Below are 17,628 nucleotides of genomic sequence, written 5' to 3' on the forward strand. Positions count from 1 at the left end.
GAAGGTCAACAACTCCCTCCACTGAGCCAGGTGATTTTTTCCCTTAGAAAGCGAACTCTCGGATTGACATGTCCACATTTTCGAAATAATGTCCCCTAACGCCATTAAACGTAAACGGGTGTAAGTTCCGTCAAATTCTAAGCCTACTGAAATGCAGCTTTATGATGTTTTGAACACGCAACCATGATGTATGCCTTCGTTGCTGTGACAAGGCTGGCCCGCCGTGCGATAGGCGAATTGGTCTGTCGCCGCCCGCCTGCCGTGTTCCACCGTGCAGCGTTACAAAACGCTGCTGTTAGAGACATATTTTTGATGCCAAAACATACGTAATGAATACTGCAGAGGACAGCGGAGGGCTAAAATAGGTTCTCAGTCAAGAATTTCCGGCTGGTCACCCCTTCAGTGAAAAATATTGTATGTGTTCCTCATACGGGGTCACATCTCGTAGCGGACTTCGCCGGCCGTCACTGGTGAAATAATCGTGTGGATATCGTCTTGGTTTGGTATGCCAGTCACCTGTTTTAACTAAATCAACTGGTCATACATCCACACATATCCATCCATTCGGCCAGTTAATTATCCAGTTATCGTCAGGTACTCTTGAGTTCTGCGGACTGGGCGGTGTTCAGCTTTCAGCCATGCGTACGTTACAACCAGATGTTTTCTCTCGGATTCCTTGGGATTTGGAGCGGTCTCTTCTTATTTCGATTCTAGCTCTCTCCCACTGAGCTGACTGAGAAGAAAGAATTTTACTCGTAATGCCATTGCCTTGCGTCAGTTGTTCTGTAACGCTGTGTCTATTATTATTTGAGATTTTAAGAACTACAAGACCCGTTTTAGCTCCTTTACGGGCAGCGCACGTAGTGCTAACTCTGGTTCCAATGTGGCTAAAGCCTCGCGTGTCGACATGCTGGAAGTTGCCTGTATCTGTTGCTTTCTGCTGCCGCATTGATCAGACCGTTTCAAAGCACCCTCAAAAGTCAACTGAACTCCGTGGCGTGTTGGTCTTAAATGGGCATGAAGTTAAAACGTTTTATTGTCGCTTGACGCTATGTTTGCCATAAAGTGACAAGCTATTTGTCGTGTATTCAGGGACGCAGCTTAAGTCTCGGTTAGGGAGGCACAAGGTGTACCAAATCATCCAAAAATACGGTATATAGTTAACTTTCATTTCAGGGGGCAATTTTCCCTGCTATGTTGTTCTTTTCCCCTCTTTGTTACTCAAACAGAAGACAAAAGCCACCGGGAGTCACATATGTGCTTGCATTCTGATGTCAATAAAATGAAGGAACAGGATGCTGAATAAATGCATGCAATAAGTCAGCGGCGCTCAGCAATGGTTCAGTCTCTCTCTCTCTCTCTCTCTCTCTCTCTCTCTCTCTCTCTCTCTCTCTCTCTCTCTCTCTCTCTCTCTCTCTCTCCTCTCTCTCTCTCTCTCTCTCTCTCTCTCTCTCTCTCTCTCTCTCTCTCTCTCTCTCTCTCTCTCTTCTTGTCCATGGGCAATTGTTACCAACAATTGTTGGTGCATCACGTATAATTTTGTTGTTGAGAAAACACGAGTGCAAAAATTTTCATGTAGAACGTCCAACAAGACCCGTCATACTGTCCGTGATACCCGCTAAATGACTCGGTGCTTTACGCCCGCGCCTTGCGGACCGGCAGGCTCTAAGTGGCAGCAATACTCTAGATCTTTTTGGAGGCATGGGGACAAAGCCTGTACATATTACTCTAGGCGTGGTGTGACAGGAACTACATTTTTTTACATCAAAAACAAAAAGAACCTTTTCACAATAGTTGACATAATACATCACCCCTCCCCCCTCTCGTACAAGTTTGCCAAGGGACCTAGTTCGCGCCCGGCTACCACCAGGCGATGGGCGGTCGCCTGGCTGTCGATGCGGCGGCAAGGTGCACCCGAGCGGGCGAGAGATGTCAGTGAAAAACCGCTGCGTACAGCAAACGCACGCCACCATTGTAAAAGCTGAATAGGACCAGGATGGAATAAGCGGTCATACAACAGCAACTGCGACCGTCCTATCATCGCCCCCCGTCTGAATTTTCACTTCTAAACACAGTGAAAACCCGAGCCACTGAACCCGTTTACAGATGGTCTGGGCGGTTGGCGGCCAACCGGTTGATAATTGAAAAGTCCAACAACGGACCTGGCAAGTTAGGCGCAAGGCACCCAAACTGGTACAAACGTAGCACTTGCATATATGTAGCAATGTCAGAGCTGTACCGACCGTCTCATCGCTTTCGGGTCCCAACTCCACTCGTTCTCAGGTGCAACTGCGGCTGGATTGCACCAAGTCCAATAAAGGACCTCCATCCAGGCCAGATACATGACCAGCCAGAACGGCACAAACGTGATATGTGTGCATGCATGTGACGTATGGAGACATCTGTCGACCATTCTGTCGCTTTGATAGTTGAACATGTCATGGCACAAGTGGTCTGGGTGGCTAACGGCAGACAGGGCGATAACTGGCCTACGTCGAGCAACGGACCTCCCGGCAAATTAGAGGTAAGACCGACCAAACTGGTACAAACATTACATGTGTGCATGTAGGTCCAAATGTCAAAGATGCAACGACGGTCTTGTCGCTTACAGGTCCAACTTCACTCTTATGGGGCGCAACTTCGGTGTCATATGCGGTCTCGCATGTAACCGCAGAGAGGTGCGTTACTGGATACGTCGCGATTTTCGACCTCACGGCCGCCTGTCACTCAGAACATTTCGAATGATAGCTTGGCAGCACTATTCCCCGAATGCGATAGAGTCGTCGAAACATGTCTCCACATTTCTCATGCGTGCGCACCTGCCATGTTTGTGCCGTTTTGGCCGGTCTTGCATTAAGCCTGCAGGAGGGTTCTATACTGGACTCGGAGCAATTTATCCGAAACGGCGCCTCATATTGTGTAAGCTGGGACCCGAAAGCCATGAGGCGATTGGCGCAGCTCTGGAATTTGCACACGCATGCACGCGTGCCACATCTGTATTAGTTTGGCCGGTCTTGCATCCAGCCTGCGCGGAGGTCCGTTACTGGATCTAGGTGAGTGAATCTCGGCGGCGTGACAGCCAGTCGCTCAGGTCGCTTTGACGGCGCAAATTCTACTATCTCAGTCTCAAAAGCCAACGAATACTGATCACAAGTTCTATCATTTTCACATTAATGTACACCTGTTACGTTTGTGGCAGTTTTGGCGGTTTAGCACCTAACTTGCAGGGAGTTCCGTTGTTGGACTTTCTTTGGAGCAGGTCACCAAAACGATAGAGTGGTAGAATAATGTCTCCAGATGTCACAATCGTGCACACATGTCACGCTTGTGACGTTTTGGCTGGTCTTGCATCCAGCCTGTAGCGATGTCCCTCACTAGGCTTGGATAAATCTAGCCGAAGTTGCGTCTCATGATGCGTGAGTTGGCAACCGAAAGCGCTAATACGGTTGATACAGCTGTGCCATTGGATACACCTGAACACAAGCTACATTTACACCAGTTTCGATGATATTTGCACTTAATTTGTTGGAGGATACGTTTTTGGACCGGGGACTATTTTTGGTCTGGAACCCGCCTGCGACACGCAGTACTTTTAATGCACGTGGGTTTTCACCGTGTTTAGAAGTGAAAAGTCAGACTGGGGGCGATAATAGGACGGTGGCAGATGCTGTTGCATGAGCGCTTATTCCACCCTGGTCCTATTCAGCTTTTACAATGGTGGTGTGCGTTAGCTGTACGCAGCGTTTTTCATTAACGTCCCGCGCCTGCTCGAGTGCACATTGCCACCGTATGCCGACCGGGCAACCGCCCGCCATCTGCTGATAGCCGGATGCGAACGAGGTCTCTCAGCAGACCTTTGCTGGCAGAATAAACGTGCTGTAATGCATGCTATTTCTCTTGCCCCTTACAACGTGTGTGGCCGTCCTGGCGTTAAAGGTGTGCCCCCGGTGACGTAACATGGTGATGTTCGCCGAGAAAATGCAAGAAATAGCTAGGCAAAACATTGCATAAAGTGTTTCTCTGCGCCAGGGTGCCTTCAGTTACCGGCTACCAAATATTTATAACAGCTGGAAATCTAGCCTACATTACACGTCTACTATATTTCTAGTTTAATCCCTGCATTTCTTGGACTGAACATTTTTCTCGGCATTCATTTACGTTACCTTGCTGTAGTGGGGGCCACATGAGCGCGCTCCTACGCATTTACGTAATCGAGCAAAGATCTGCCGCGTGTTGGGTGCGCCTGGATCGCCTGCGTTTTTCAACATTTTAGGGCAGCCCACGGTAAGGCATTTTGCTTTTTTTTGGTCAGCGTAAGGCTGCACGAACTTAAAAACTCAGGGTATAATACCGGACCACTACCCAGTGATGTTTATCTCGAGTCTGTTCGAAATTTGAGGGTATATTGGTGTTTTTGGTCTAGTCATTTTGCTCCCTACTTACGCTGGAAATATTAATTGAATTACTCTCAGTGAGCAATGTGAGATGGGAATGGCACTGTCCACAACCATCAACAGCACCCCTTGTCACTACCCACAACTGTAAGCAGGATGCTGCAAGTGGGCTATGATGGAAGCTTATCATCACCCTTGCATAATGCTTCCTTTCAGTACACCTGAGTGGCTCTGATGACCCTGCTCTCCAGCACATGGAAGGCACCTACCTACAAGGCTACAACCTTGCATGCTATGAAATGCAGCACATTAGTGAAGCACATGCTCACACACACACAGAAAAGCTCACACACACACACAGAAAAGCACACCCAAACTTTGCATGATCATGGCAGATCAGACTACAAGCAAGAAGTGGCAATGTAGTCCAGCTAGTTTTGGCCAATTGATTTCTAGGTCATCATTAAGAGCCTAGGAAAATGGTATAAAAACATCAAATGGTGACTGCTACCAGCTCAGTCAATGAAGATTGAGCCTTGGTATGCTCATGCATGCACCTGATACAATATCCCATTTCTGTCGCATTCTAAGTCATTTTTGCCTTAAAGAGTCTTGAAGAATTGTGTGTTTATCATTACCAGGTCAAACTGTGCTGATGTTTTAAAATCATTGCGCAAAACAATATCTTGGTCCACCATTCCTAGGTTATTAGTGTTATGGACAAATGCATGCAGTCACTTGCAATTATGATGTGTAATTATTATGAAAATATAAAATGTCATTATTATATTTTAAAGGTGAAACCATTCAATAATTAAGCTGCCTTGCTACCTCACTATTTATGGGATTTCATGTCTCTAAAAATACATTTATATGTAATGTGCTCCTTTGAAGTGAGGAACAGATGTTGATAACTATGGGTGTGCACCAAACTCTAAATACTTGTATTTCCAACAGACATGATCAAACAAATTTATATACTGTGTGCTAGTTTTGAAAAGAGGAACAGACATTGAAAACCATGGGAGTGCACCAAACTCTAAATACTTGGATTTGCAATAGATGTGTTCAGGTTTGTGCTGCAATCTTGCTGTCATGCTGGACATGTTGGATGCAATGTTTTTTACCATCTGGCTTACAGTCACAATTTTGAAAGTTGACAAGCAATTTGGGTGTTTCAGCCTTTTTTCAACAGGCAGTGGCATTTGCTAAAAACATGTCTGTAAAAAATTATGTCTACATTGTGTTCCAATGAGACCTACAAAGCATCTAAAACCCATAACATGATCATAACTGAGACCTTTGTGGTGCAATGCCTGCCTCCATCATAGCAAACTTGAGGAAAATTAATACACCACCTTTAACAAGGTGGAAGTCAATTTGCACCTATTTCAAGGAACTTTTAATGCATATGTTGATAAGTGTGCAGACCCAGAAATCAGGAGGCTCTTTACAGACCTACAGCTTTCATGGGAACTTTGGTATCAGAGCAATAGTTAGGATGACTTGTGCTTAATTCTGCTACAGCCAAATCAACTCCAGCTCTGGTTAACAGTGCACTAAGATGGCTATGTCTCTGTATCTGACTGGCAAAGCACAAGCTGGTGTTGGCCTGTGCTCCTACTGGCAATATAAATTTTTAATTTTGTGATTGACTTTGATGGAGTAGATTCTAGTCAAAACTTTCAGTCAATACATCATTGGTAGGCAACAAGGTCAATTAAATTTTGAAGATCTGGGCCTGTTCTTGATGGGGGAAATGCTGCCAGATGCTCTGCCCCTGCAGGTAATAACCTGTGATGTTCCACAGCTGTGTCATCTGTGTCATTACAAACACTTTGAGTAACCCCTCAACATGGTGGCTAGTAAAATCAGCTGCCTCCCAACAAACACATTTGATGCGCAGCAGGGATGTTGATGAGTCACGACAGTCAGATGTACTTCAGTGTACGAATGCACAAACACTTAAGGTGTGTTTCTCACAACAGCTGTGTATACAATAATGACTTACCTTAACAAATATATTATAGGCAGAGAAAGGCAAATCATTGCCTTCAACTCAGAAAGATGTCACATTGTTTCAAGCATTGCATGAGCGTAACCATATGCAATCAGATCATCCCACAGATCGGAAGGTCAGCAGGCACTGGTAACTGAATGCCCTCTGCCAGCTAAGATCATTGTGCTGGTATATTTAGATTGTCCATATGTTTTGTATGTTTTGTTACACATTGAAGAGTTTTGGTGTGTGTGGTTGCAAGCAGGGATACAGCTCTGCTCGGAGCACGTGTGCAGGGAGAAGTATCATGTGGTGACAAGTCGCATGAAGGAGAGTTCTACATATAGACACACAGACAAACAATATCCATGGAAACATGTGATATCAGGTTATGCAGTATATTTAGATTCCAAAGCATTCAAGGCATAGGTAAACTTTCCCACAATCATACTGTCCAGACAAACTATGTATGTTACATGATCCAGAAAGTGACTAACACAGCGGTGCACTTGCCGATGTAGCGGTTCTGGCCCTGCCAAAGCGCCAATGTCGCCTAAACAAAACAGAAAATTATGTACATGAAGTGGCTCCAGGACATGATCAGGAAGATGTCAAATCGCCGTTTCATATCTCTCAAGTTTTTTTGCTCAAAATCTCTAGGCAAAGCTGGCTCCTTATCATAACAATCATGGCTGGCGCAGTAGCAACCAGAAGCGTCCGTTGGAAGATCTGATGCCTGCGCCGCAATATCTTGCCGAGCCAGTGTCTCAGCACTCCATTGGTGACAAGTTTGGAACTTCAAAATCTGGGTCACACTAGTATCTGACAACACTTTGCAAGTATGTTGCCGTCGCGCGCGGTGACGCCATCGCGTGGCCAATAGGAGCGCGGCTACATGAAACCATCGCAGGCTTTGCAGCGAGCGCCGGCTCCCCGGGTGTGGTTGCAGCCATCGACGGGTCATTTATCTTCATGGATGCACCCAGCAAGGAGATAGCAGCTGCTCATAATACCCACAAGCATCGCCAAACAGTACATCTATTGGCTGCTTGTGATCACCGCGGCGCACTCACTGATGTACTTGCAGGGTTCCGAGATCCGCCCACGATTTTCGTGTTTGTTCGGAGGCCTCCCTCTGCTGCGGCCTCAAGGAGCATCGGTGGCAGGTTCTCTCATCTAACACACACCTCATCGAGGACAGGAGCTTTTCCTTTCCCCGGAGGTCATCACCCCTTCCCGTGACGACGATCACCTCAGCCCCACCCAGCGCCATTCAACAGACCATACAAAAAAACAGGCGTCAAAATTGAACGTGGTTTCAGCATGCTGAAAAGCAAACTGCAGCAGCTAAAGCATTTAGTAGTAGTAAAGAACTGGGGCAATTTGGCTGAGGTTATCATTGCATTGGTCATTGCACCACGCATCAATCATTGCATTGCATATCATGAGCACAGGGCAGGGGATGACATAGTGCTTGCAGAGCCCCACGAGGCAGATCCCGTGGAATGGACCGACAGAGGTGGGCTGTTGCTTTCTAGCATACAAAACCTGCAAGTTGCAGTGCATGGGCATCACAAGGCCACAGCACATGGCTGGCCACCTCATGGCAAAGATGATGATGCATGCAGCTTGCTCCAGTTAAATGCTGTAACGTGAAGATTGAGAAAGGTAAAAACAGATTGGAAAGAACAGTCAATTCATTACATTTAGATCAGCACAAACACACTTTGGGAAACTGACAGTTAAGGAGCAGCAGGGGTTGTTTTTGGAAGGAACATAGACTGAAAAGCTTGGAGACTCTCCACATCTAGAAAGACAACAATTTGTGCACACCCAGTTGCTGGGATTACTTTGGGCAACATACAGTATCACAATTCCATTGTGTGATTGCCTAGTGCATGTCAAACCTCATCCACAGGTGTTAACATTTGGCACATAACATTTTAAGAATCAAGAATTTGGCTGCTGTTATTGCTGCTGCTGCTGCCACTGCTTTCTATAATTGACCATTTAGGCTACATCATGAGCGTAAAACTTCATTCGAACAATATTTAAGTACAAGATAATGGCATCTATGACATGCGTCAATTTTTTTACATCTCACCCACCTTGTCGAACACAGCAGACAAAGCCATGGCCATAGTGGATGTTTCATTGGCAAAGTATCCATATATAATGGCCACATTAAGAAGGTTCAATGCAATTAAGATAAGGACAGGCCATAGCTTGATGTGTACAGAACAAATTGCTCAGAATTATGCAAACAACCTTTATCATCAATAAAAATGTTTAACTGACAATGTTTTACTCCTGTCTTGTACTCTCACATTATTTAATACCACTTGCATTTTATCATTGAAATTAACCTCACATCCCTGTTACCCAATAATAAGGTATGCTGAAATACATACCAGTGCTTAATCTGTTGACATAAATTTTAGGTAATGTCACCATGACCCACTGTTTACCATCAGGGTTCCAAAACTCCACCATCCCCATGTTGTTCATAATCTGTCAGGCATGCAGTGAAGGTACAGGTCAGTGAAGAAGTGACATTGAAGATAAGTGCAACCATACCAATAATGTAATTTTCATGCAGCATGACAATCATGCTTACAGATCACACAACTGTAAGTTTGCTTTGTGAACCTGTATCAACCCTTGCCTGTGCAGTCTGGCAATTCAAAATAATAAATCAGAACTATGAAACAAATCAGCTTGCATTACAGGAATACTTTCACTGATAATGCAGTAGCACCCAGGCAAAGGAGTTAAGTAACAAGGCATAAAAGTGTGTGTTTGCAATCAAATCACTAAGCAAGCACTGATGGCTGACACATAAGTGTACCTACTGCTGTGACCTGCAACCCCTGACAAACTATCATTAAGTGAAAGCAAATAAGTCTGACTAATGCACTTGTCAGCCAACGGTAGTACACTACTCTATGGCAATAGCGTAGCTTATAAATGGCAGATCTAGGGGGCTCGAGGAAGCCCTCCACATTCACCCTGTCTCATCCGCAAATGCGCCGTGGGCGTTGCTATGTAAATAACCACGAGTTACCGCACTTACTTTGCCTCTTGGCCAAGTAAGAATTAGGCTTGAGCCGTGACGTCATAGGTAAGTCGGTAGTTACGTCATCCATGGACTGGGCTTACTCGAAGTAAGGAATGGGCTTTCATTTGGTCATAAAGAACAAAGCCCTTAGACAACTTTCAGGGACATGATTCTGACTTGATGCAGCATACCCTCAATAGATTTTGTAGCCTACTTTTTCCACTGAAGTGAAAAACAGGTATGTTTGTGTCTGTGTTATTTGTCATGCCAAAAGTGTGCTCCGGTCCATGTTAAAATGATGGCAGATAGTTGGTCCTGCATGGGATTGATTCGCAGGAACTGAAAATAACACTTCTCCGTCGTAGTAGCAATGATGAACTGGCCAATATTTACTGGTTACGGTCATAGGAATTACATATTATCCTGTTGTTTTGGAATGCACTTTGTGAATATTGTCCAGTTGCCGGTGAGCATTGGTAGATACTGTCCTGTCAAGCATTCTTCTGATATGTATCGGTCCTAAGCTCTGATGGAAGAGAACTTGCACAACGTGATTGGATGCATTCTGGTGTTAATCTCATGTTGAAGATAATTGACTTGTGGCTACATTTATAATGATGTCATTGTAATATCTGATTGCCGAAGTTATTTGCTGCTTGTAACCACAAGCCTGTAGCAGTACCTTGTGTGTTGTGTTGGTGTGGTGTATGGCAGTTGTTTAGGGCGCCTACGCGCCAGGCAAGTGGCAGTTGCGCGGGAGAGTTGGCCTTGGGTGGTGGCGCGTGACGGGGGCGCGACGTGTTCGGATGCCTCGGACGTTATACTATTGCTATTGTTGTTATTACCGAGATATTGGCAAATACTCACGGTAACACCTGACTTAGTGTTTGGTCGGGCTGCGAGAGCGGACGATACTACAGTTAGTCATTTATGAAATCATATTTGTCATCATGCAGCCATGGGACCACTGCTGAGTTTTGGCCATTGGTTGTCACTGGTCATGCTAGCCACCTCAGACCATGTGCACCGGTTGATGGCCCATTGGGCATGACTGATCAGGCAGGCTGCCTCCGAGCCGTGTGCAGTGGTTGGCGGGCGTTGGATGTGACTGATCAGGCTGGCCGCCTCTAAGCTGTATGAAGAGGCTGACGGGCCATTGGATGTCACTTATCGGACTGGTCGTCTCTGAGCCGTGTGCGGTGGTTGACGGGCCCTTGGATGTGACTGATCAGGCTGGCCGCCTCTAAGCTGTATGAAGAGGCTGACGGGCCATTGGGTGTCACTGATCGGACTGGTCGTCTCTGAGTCGTGTGCGGTGGTTGACGGGCCGTTGGATGTGACTGATCAGGCTGGCCGCCTCTGAGCTATGTGAAGGGGCTGGCGGGCCGTTGGGCGCGACTGATCAGACTGGCCGCCTCTGAGCCGTGTGAGGGGGCTGGCAGGCCGTTGGGTGTGACTGATCAGGCTGGCCGCGTCTGAGCCGTGTGAAGGGGCTGACAGGCCGTTGGGTGTGACTGATCAGACTGGCCGCCTCTGAGCCGTGTGAAGTGGCTGGCGGGCCGTTGGATGTGACCGATCAGGCTGGCCGCCTCTGAGGGGCTGGCGGGCCGTTGGGCGTGACCGATCAGGGCGGCCGCCTCTGAGCCATGTGAAGGGGCTGGCGGGCCGTTGAATGTGACCGATCAGGCTGGCCCCCTCTGAGCCGTGTGAAGCGGCTGGCGGGTCGGGTCGGCGGTCGGCGACTGATGCCCCGCCCGTCCGCAGAGTCGCTCCAGCATGGCGCTGACCCCGCTCCGAGCCATGTGTAGGAGCCTGCCGACGCTGCGGCAGCAGGTGCCAACGCTGACGGCCCAGTACCATGCCAAGGTCAGTTCAGTGGCCGCCGGCCACCGCCCGGGACTGCCTCCAGCCTGGAGAGCTAGGCCCACCAATTCGTCCGCTGAAATAACGGCGCTGAACTGTGCAGTTCTGCGACGCGGCTCACCCTGACGGGCGTTCACCGTCGAGTAAGGCCTACGAGCAAGGCCTCAGAGGTCTTCTTCACTTTTCCGGAATAAGCGCTGAGCAGTTTGGAGCTCAGTGCTAAAATATCAGATGCCGGGGTCACCTGACTTCGGCATGAGATGGTAGAATTTAGAAATGTCTAGTCTGGATGGTTGGTGTTTGTGGCCTCTCCCTAGGTTATACTTCTGACATTTTGTGAAAACGTGATAATTAAAGCTTATTTTCTCCTCAGACAACGTTCCAAAGATGTCTCCTAGCCTTCTCTCCTCATTTACTTTACCTTGAAGTGCACTGATTTTGCTCTGGTAGCTTATATAAGGTCATGTCGTCCCAGGTCAATCTTGGTCAAACCTAGGCCTTTGTGACCGGATTTGTTCGTTTGAAGGCATATGATTTGAGCCTTGATGATACATTTTACAGCGTTGGAAGGCCTTTCTAGCGTTCACCTCTTCGACCTGACATGATATATGATTGGTGAAATTTGTTGGTGTCAACTAGTGGTTATCTGATTGAGTTGTCTAAGAGCTATTCAATGGCGTGCGTTCAGGGGCGTTACGAGAATCGGTGAGGGTGCCGGCGAGTTGTCAGAAGGTGGGCAGGATGGGAAGAGTCCAGCTAATTTAAAAAAGTAAAACCATTAACACAACATAATCGTTGCCGCTGCCAGGAAGGGGGGGGGGGGGGGGCGGCGGCAACGTAAAGCTCTAGGGGAAAGGCAAAGCCTCTGAATTGGTTACATGGTCGGCACCGTGTCAGCATGTTTGCCTGCAGCGATTTCTGGGCAAAAATTGTTGGCTTTGGTCTGCTGCTCCGAATGGACTCTCCGTTGTGAGACCGTCGTGAGTGCGAACGAAACCTTGTTAGGTTTGGTCTTTGGTCTGCTGCTCCGAACGGGCTCTCCTTTGTGGGACCGTCGTGAGTGCGAACGAAACCTTGTTAGGTTTGGTCTGCCGTTGTGAATGGCCTCTCGTTTGTTGTACTCGTCCCGAGGAGCGAGGGAGCGGTAGCGTACCTTTAATCAAGTGCAGCCCTCCCAGGCGTCACTGGTCGGGCGGCGGCGGCATCAGGCGCGTGCCCCGCCCGGCCGTCGGCGACCAGCCGTGACGCTGTGACGGCACCGCGTCGTCCAAGCCAGCCGTTTCCGTGTCCGCAGGTGATTGACCACTACGAGAACCCGCGCAATGTCGGCTCCCTGGACAAGGACGACAAGAGCGTGGGCACTGGCCTGGTGGGCGCGCCCGCCTGCGGGGATGTCATGAAGCTGCAGATCAAGGTTAGGGGGCAGGGCGGCACCGGCCGCGCTGGCAGGGCACAGAAACGTGGCGCCGGGCCGGCGTGATAGTTATGGACAGAAGCCCTAGCATACGTTCGTGCTTTTCACATTCGGAGAAAAGTGTGATGATTACTAATCTGTTCGGCGCCGTATGCCTGAAACTGCGAAAAATGCCGGGGATCGTATGGTGCTATGCAACTGAACAAGAAGCATCAGGCATATCAGTATGAGCAACTGCGAACGGCTTTGGTGGCTCTGAAACTGCGGCTCTGTCTGTTACGTGTTCTCGTCACTAAAAGCGCGTCGCAAACGAAGTTGGCTCCAAAAGATTTGTGCGCGGCTCGCGAAGGAAACGTAATATACGGTTTCGTGGTTCAGTATAAAAGCTATTGTGCTCTGAAATTCAACATCATTTGTTGTTTACTCGAAACAAATAACTGCACGCTTCTTCCTTGTTTCTTCTCAATTTTTACCGCACGCTGTTGACGCACGCACGTCGTCATACTTCGCGTGGTCTCGTGGTGTGTCCTCTCTGGTCTGTGTTTAACTATCGGTGGGTGCTCACGCTGTCGGAGGCGTACCCGGCATTGTCGCACGTTGCATCAGTGCTCACACCGCTTGTCTCCGTGCGCGCCAGGTGGATGAGAACGGGAAGATCGTGGACGCCAAGTTCAAGACGTTCGGCTGCGGGTCCGCTATCGCCTCTAGCTCGCTCGCCACGGAGTGGATCAAGGGCAAGACGGTAACTCGCCGAGTCGGACAGAGTCAGAACCGCCAGGGGTGGAACTTCGTAACTCTTTGAGGGATCTCTCCGCTATAATATTGAGCCCCCCTCCCTCTCCCCTCTCCCGATAAAGGGTCAGCCCCAGTGGCATTATGGAAGGAGGGGCGGGGCTGATCCTGGGCCTGCTCTCCATTCCAGCTGAGAGTTTCGCCCCCTCCCCGCGCCATTGCTTCTCACAAGGTTCCACCCCTGGTCAGAATGGTAACTCGTGGGGCGTGTGAAGCGCAGAGCGACAGTTGGTCCAACAGTTTAAGAGGACTGTTCGCCGAGTGGATTGGGCGCCAGACGGCAGGCGCACGGAGCCGCTCAATAGATGGCCGTTACTCAACGAATCCGGGCCGAAACGTCAGGCGCGCGGCACGCCGCTGGCGAGAGCAGGGACTCAGAGATCGAATAAACGTCAAGGTGGCGGCGCGGTGCGGCTGGACGCGACTCCGTGATGGAGTGCGCTTCGCGGAGTGTTTGGAGAGTGGGACCGCTTGCGTTTGACACCATTGGAGGGCTGCCACGTTCCGTCCTTTGATGGACATCTCACGTGGCAGGTGGCTGTGTTCGCAGAATTGGTACGGATGTGGTAGGAATGAAATGTCGAGACGCCGTTTTGTGGGTGTACGTCCCTCAGGCTGCTGCGTTTTAATATGGACATCCGGAGGAGCTTTGTTTCAGCGAGCGGCACCTTCTGCAGTGATATAAACTGTATTGAATTGGAGCGCGGGGCGTCGTGGACATATCGGTGCCCCGTCGGGTGTATTGCACACCACCTGGGACAGCCGGCCGGGAGTGCGTGTGGTGCGGTGTGGTCTGTGGTGACCTGGGCTGGTCCTGAACGTGGCCCCTACCCGCAGGTCGGCGATGCCGGCAGGCTGAAGAACACGGACATCGCCAAGGAGCTCTCCCTGCCTCCTGTCAAGCTGCACTGCTCCAGTGAGTGGTGACATCCTGGCTGCTGCAGCGGTCCAGCGTTGCAAAATTACTCTGTATTGAATTGTATTGAACAGTAATACCCCCAGTCTTTGAAGCCTTCCTGTGGGTGGAAGACAGCCTGGCAAGAACGAGAGAGTGATCTGTGGTACAGTTCAGTGCACACGTGATCTTGATGGTGTGTTTTGTTGACATCGCTTGTTGACATGTCTTACCAGTTTTTGTCCCGATCTCGGTCTCGCCTATGAGCTTGCGCGCCATCGCCGACATGCCAGTATGATAACGCTGGTTGCGTCTGACCGTAGCTGACCCACCAACAGCGGCAGGGTCCTCCCCCATGTAAGCGCGCTCGGGAGGACCGTGAGCAGCGCTGTCGGCGCTTTCGACCCGCTGCCGTAGGCTGTGTGCTGAGGCCAGCTGGGGTGTGTCCTGTCCCGCAACCCTCAGAACTGCGCTTCACAGTCAGGCGGTGCTGACCCCCGCTGCCGCCGCTCCCCAAATTCCACGTGCAATAACCTCCGGTGAGGTGGCGTCAAACCTATTAGTGTGACATTAGATCCATTAGTGTGACGTCAGTCGGCCAAGAGTTGCAATTGGAGAGACCAGCGTCCGCCAATGGCCCACGATTGTGGCCCGTTCACTGCCCACGGCCAGGGCCGGGCCGGCTGATGCGCCGACCAGCCAACAGATGGCCGGCGCCCGTCTGTCTCTGGACTCGGGTCAGCGCTTTGTCAGCTGGTCGATTGCTGCCAGCTCATCCAGGAGAAAAGGGGGTGGAAGGGCAGTGCTATCTGGCCATTGGGCTTGAGCCGAATAATGCCCGAATCCGAACGCGTCATATTTAGTGTGTATCTCGAGGTTTCATGCTGTGCTTTTTTGGTCGCTGCGGGTCCAACGAGGCGCCTGAAAACATGATAGGAGCATCTCATGCCGGGTAGTGGGGCTGTTCCAAGCATGGAGCCCTGCTTGTCGACGCCCTCGTCTGGCGGTGGTAGTAGGGAAGAGAGGGTATTGTTGAAAGGTGCCGTGGCTTCGGCGGCTCATCTCGGCTGCCGATTGTTGGTATCGGACGTAGCTGTGAAATGCTCCTAAAACGTCGGGATATTGTCGTGACGGGAAAGCCGGAGAGGTTCACCTCCGGTGAGCTCGTGTCCTGCCCACCGATACGATGTCGGTCCGCTCGTGTCCCGCCCACCGATACGATGCCGGTCCGCTGGTGTCCTGCCCACCGATTCGATGTCGGTCCGCTGGTGTTCTGCTCACCGATTCGATGCCGGTCCGCTCGTGTCCTGCCCACCGATTCGATGTCGGTCCGCTGGTGTTCTGCTCACCGATTCGATGCCGGTCCGCTCGTGTCCTGCCCACCGATACGATGTCGGTCCGCTCGTGTCCCGCCCACCGATACGATGCCGGTCCGCTGGTGTCCTGCCCACCGATTCGATGTCGGTCCGCTGGTGTTCTGCTCACCGATTCGATGCCGGTCCGCTCGTGTCCTGCTCACCGACACGATGCGCAGACAGAATAATTATGCGGTATGTGGGCTCCAGCAGTGTTAAATTGTGCACCACGTCCATACCGGCCATTTCCTAGGTCGCGGTCGGTTGTTAATTTGCTTTTAAGGATCGCGAATATTTGCTGCTACAGATATTGAAAACGTAAACATTGGTCCTGGATGTACCTCTGTGTCTAACGCTTCTGGCGGCCCGGACCTCAAACCACTTTCTCGCGGGATTGTGTTCTCGAGGCCTGCAGCTGCCACTAAGTTGCGGGCCGAGATGTGCATAGCTACGTTCCAGACATTCCCAGGCGCTTTTTGGCACCAACTTACACCCGACGACGGCCGGAGAAATACTGCCCGCAACATTGTTCGCAAATTAACGCCTCTGGCGAATACGTTATCCGGAGTCATTCGTATTTGTGGACCAACGCTTCGTCTCAAGCATTCCGCGAGACCATCTCTCCTCTACCTTCGTTATTAATGTGCGGTTCAAGCTTGTTGGGTCCGCATCCCACAGACCTGTTTGGCAAGTCCGTTGTCCATCCCGATATCCGCTGTGCGGTCTTCTCTGTCCTTTTTCTGCCTTTGCCTTCATCCGTTCTTTGCCTTTCCTGCTCAGCCCTCGCGCAACTGTGTGGTGCTGCTCTCTTGTGTGCGTCCGTGACCCATCAAAGTTTCTACGCCGACGTGCAATGGGCAAGTAAAAAAACAGAACTTTGCTGTGGCCCGCCCGCCTCGGCGGTCGGTGTGACGTAGATGATTGCAGTGCACTTTAGAGACGGGTGTTAGGATATGGCGCCGGGTGTTGGGTGGCACTCATCCCTCTCGTGTACTTAGGCGACCTTCCGCGCTTCAGCCTTGCAAGGGTTGGCGATTACCCGGGCAGAACCTCATGGACGCTCCTGCTGCTGCCCATCTGATGCCGCCGTCCTTGCCACCGGCTGGCAACTCTTTGTCCCACCCTCTGACGCCGCCGTCCGTTTCGCAGTGCTGGCAGAGGACGCCATCAAGGCGGCTCTCAACGATTACAAGGTCAAGCAGTCGTCTGTCAGCGACGCCAAGGCCGAGTAGCGCCGGCCGGCCGTTCCTGCTGTAGCGCCAGTAGGTTGTGACACCGCGGGAGAGGTCGCCCGCCGGCCGGCAGCAGTCGGACCCTGCTGTTGTCACGTGACGTGCTGGTGGCGCTGTCCACCGGAGCGAGGCCGCCTCCCTGCCTGCTGCGGCCGCTTGGGTCACTGGCCGCTGTCGGAGGAGATGCGCGAGAGCTCGGGCTCGGGGAGACGCAGCGTTGATGAGACTCGAGTGTTGTGGGGATGTTGGTTGCACGATGGGACTCCCCGGGAGTCTTATGGATTGCTACGGCCAGCATCGTGCTACGTTTTCCGTTGCAACGTGAGTAGTCATCATGTGATAGATAACGAGTATATTGGGCAGCGTGAGCAAGTGAAGCTGCAATGTTTTGTTGGTCTGTCGCATTTCAGCCTAAATACACGAGGTGGTCTGAGAACCGAGGGGCTTCCAATCGGTGCGTGAAATCAGCCCGCTGAAGCTCAGCTTACAACTATGACGGCGTGAATCGGAGCGGCACTGCGCGCAGCACCCTGGAAACCACGTGTGCCACACCGTCACGAAAATACTGTCGCCAATCCGTCCGAGCGTCACCTTATCGAGCTGATGGCGGGGGGGGGGAGCCGAAG

At 50.5% G+C, this 17,628-nt stretch overlaps 1 protein-coding gene across 1 annotated transcript; it reads left to right on the forward strand.

Annotated features, from left to right (window-relative positions):
* Window positions 1-4,141: 4,141 nt before the first annotated feature.
* Window positions 4,142-17,438, forward strand: IscU (Iron-sulfur cluster assembly enzyme). Its single transcript, XM_037222952.1, has 6 exons — window positions 4,142-4,284; window positions 11,216-11,317; window positions 12,609-12,728; window positions 13,366-13,470; window positions 14,358-14,436; window positions 16,920-17,438. Exons 2-6 carry the CDS (start codon window positions 11,228-11,230, stop codon window positions 17,000-17,002), a joined length of 477 nt encoding a protein of 158 aa, XP_037078847.1. The 5' UTR covers window positions 4,142-4,284; window positions 11,216-11,227; the 3' UTR covers window positions 17,003-17,438.
* Window positions 17,439-17,628: the final 190 nt, after the last annotated feature.

The sequence above is a fragment of the Pollicipes pollicipes genome, unplaced genomic scaffold (genome assembly GCF_011947565.3).
Source record: "Pollicipes pollicipes isolate AB1234 unplaced genomic scaffold, Ppol_2.1 Scaffold_4881;HRSCAF=5763_pilon_pilon_pilon, whole genome shotgun sequence".
In the NCBI taxonomy this organism is placed as follows: domain Eukaryota; kingdom Metazoa; phylum Arthropoda; class Thecostraca; order Pollicipedomorpha; family Pollicipedidae; genus Pollicipes; species Pollicipes pollicipes.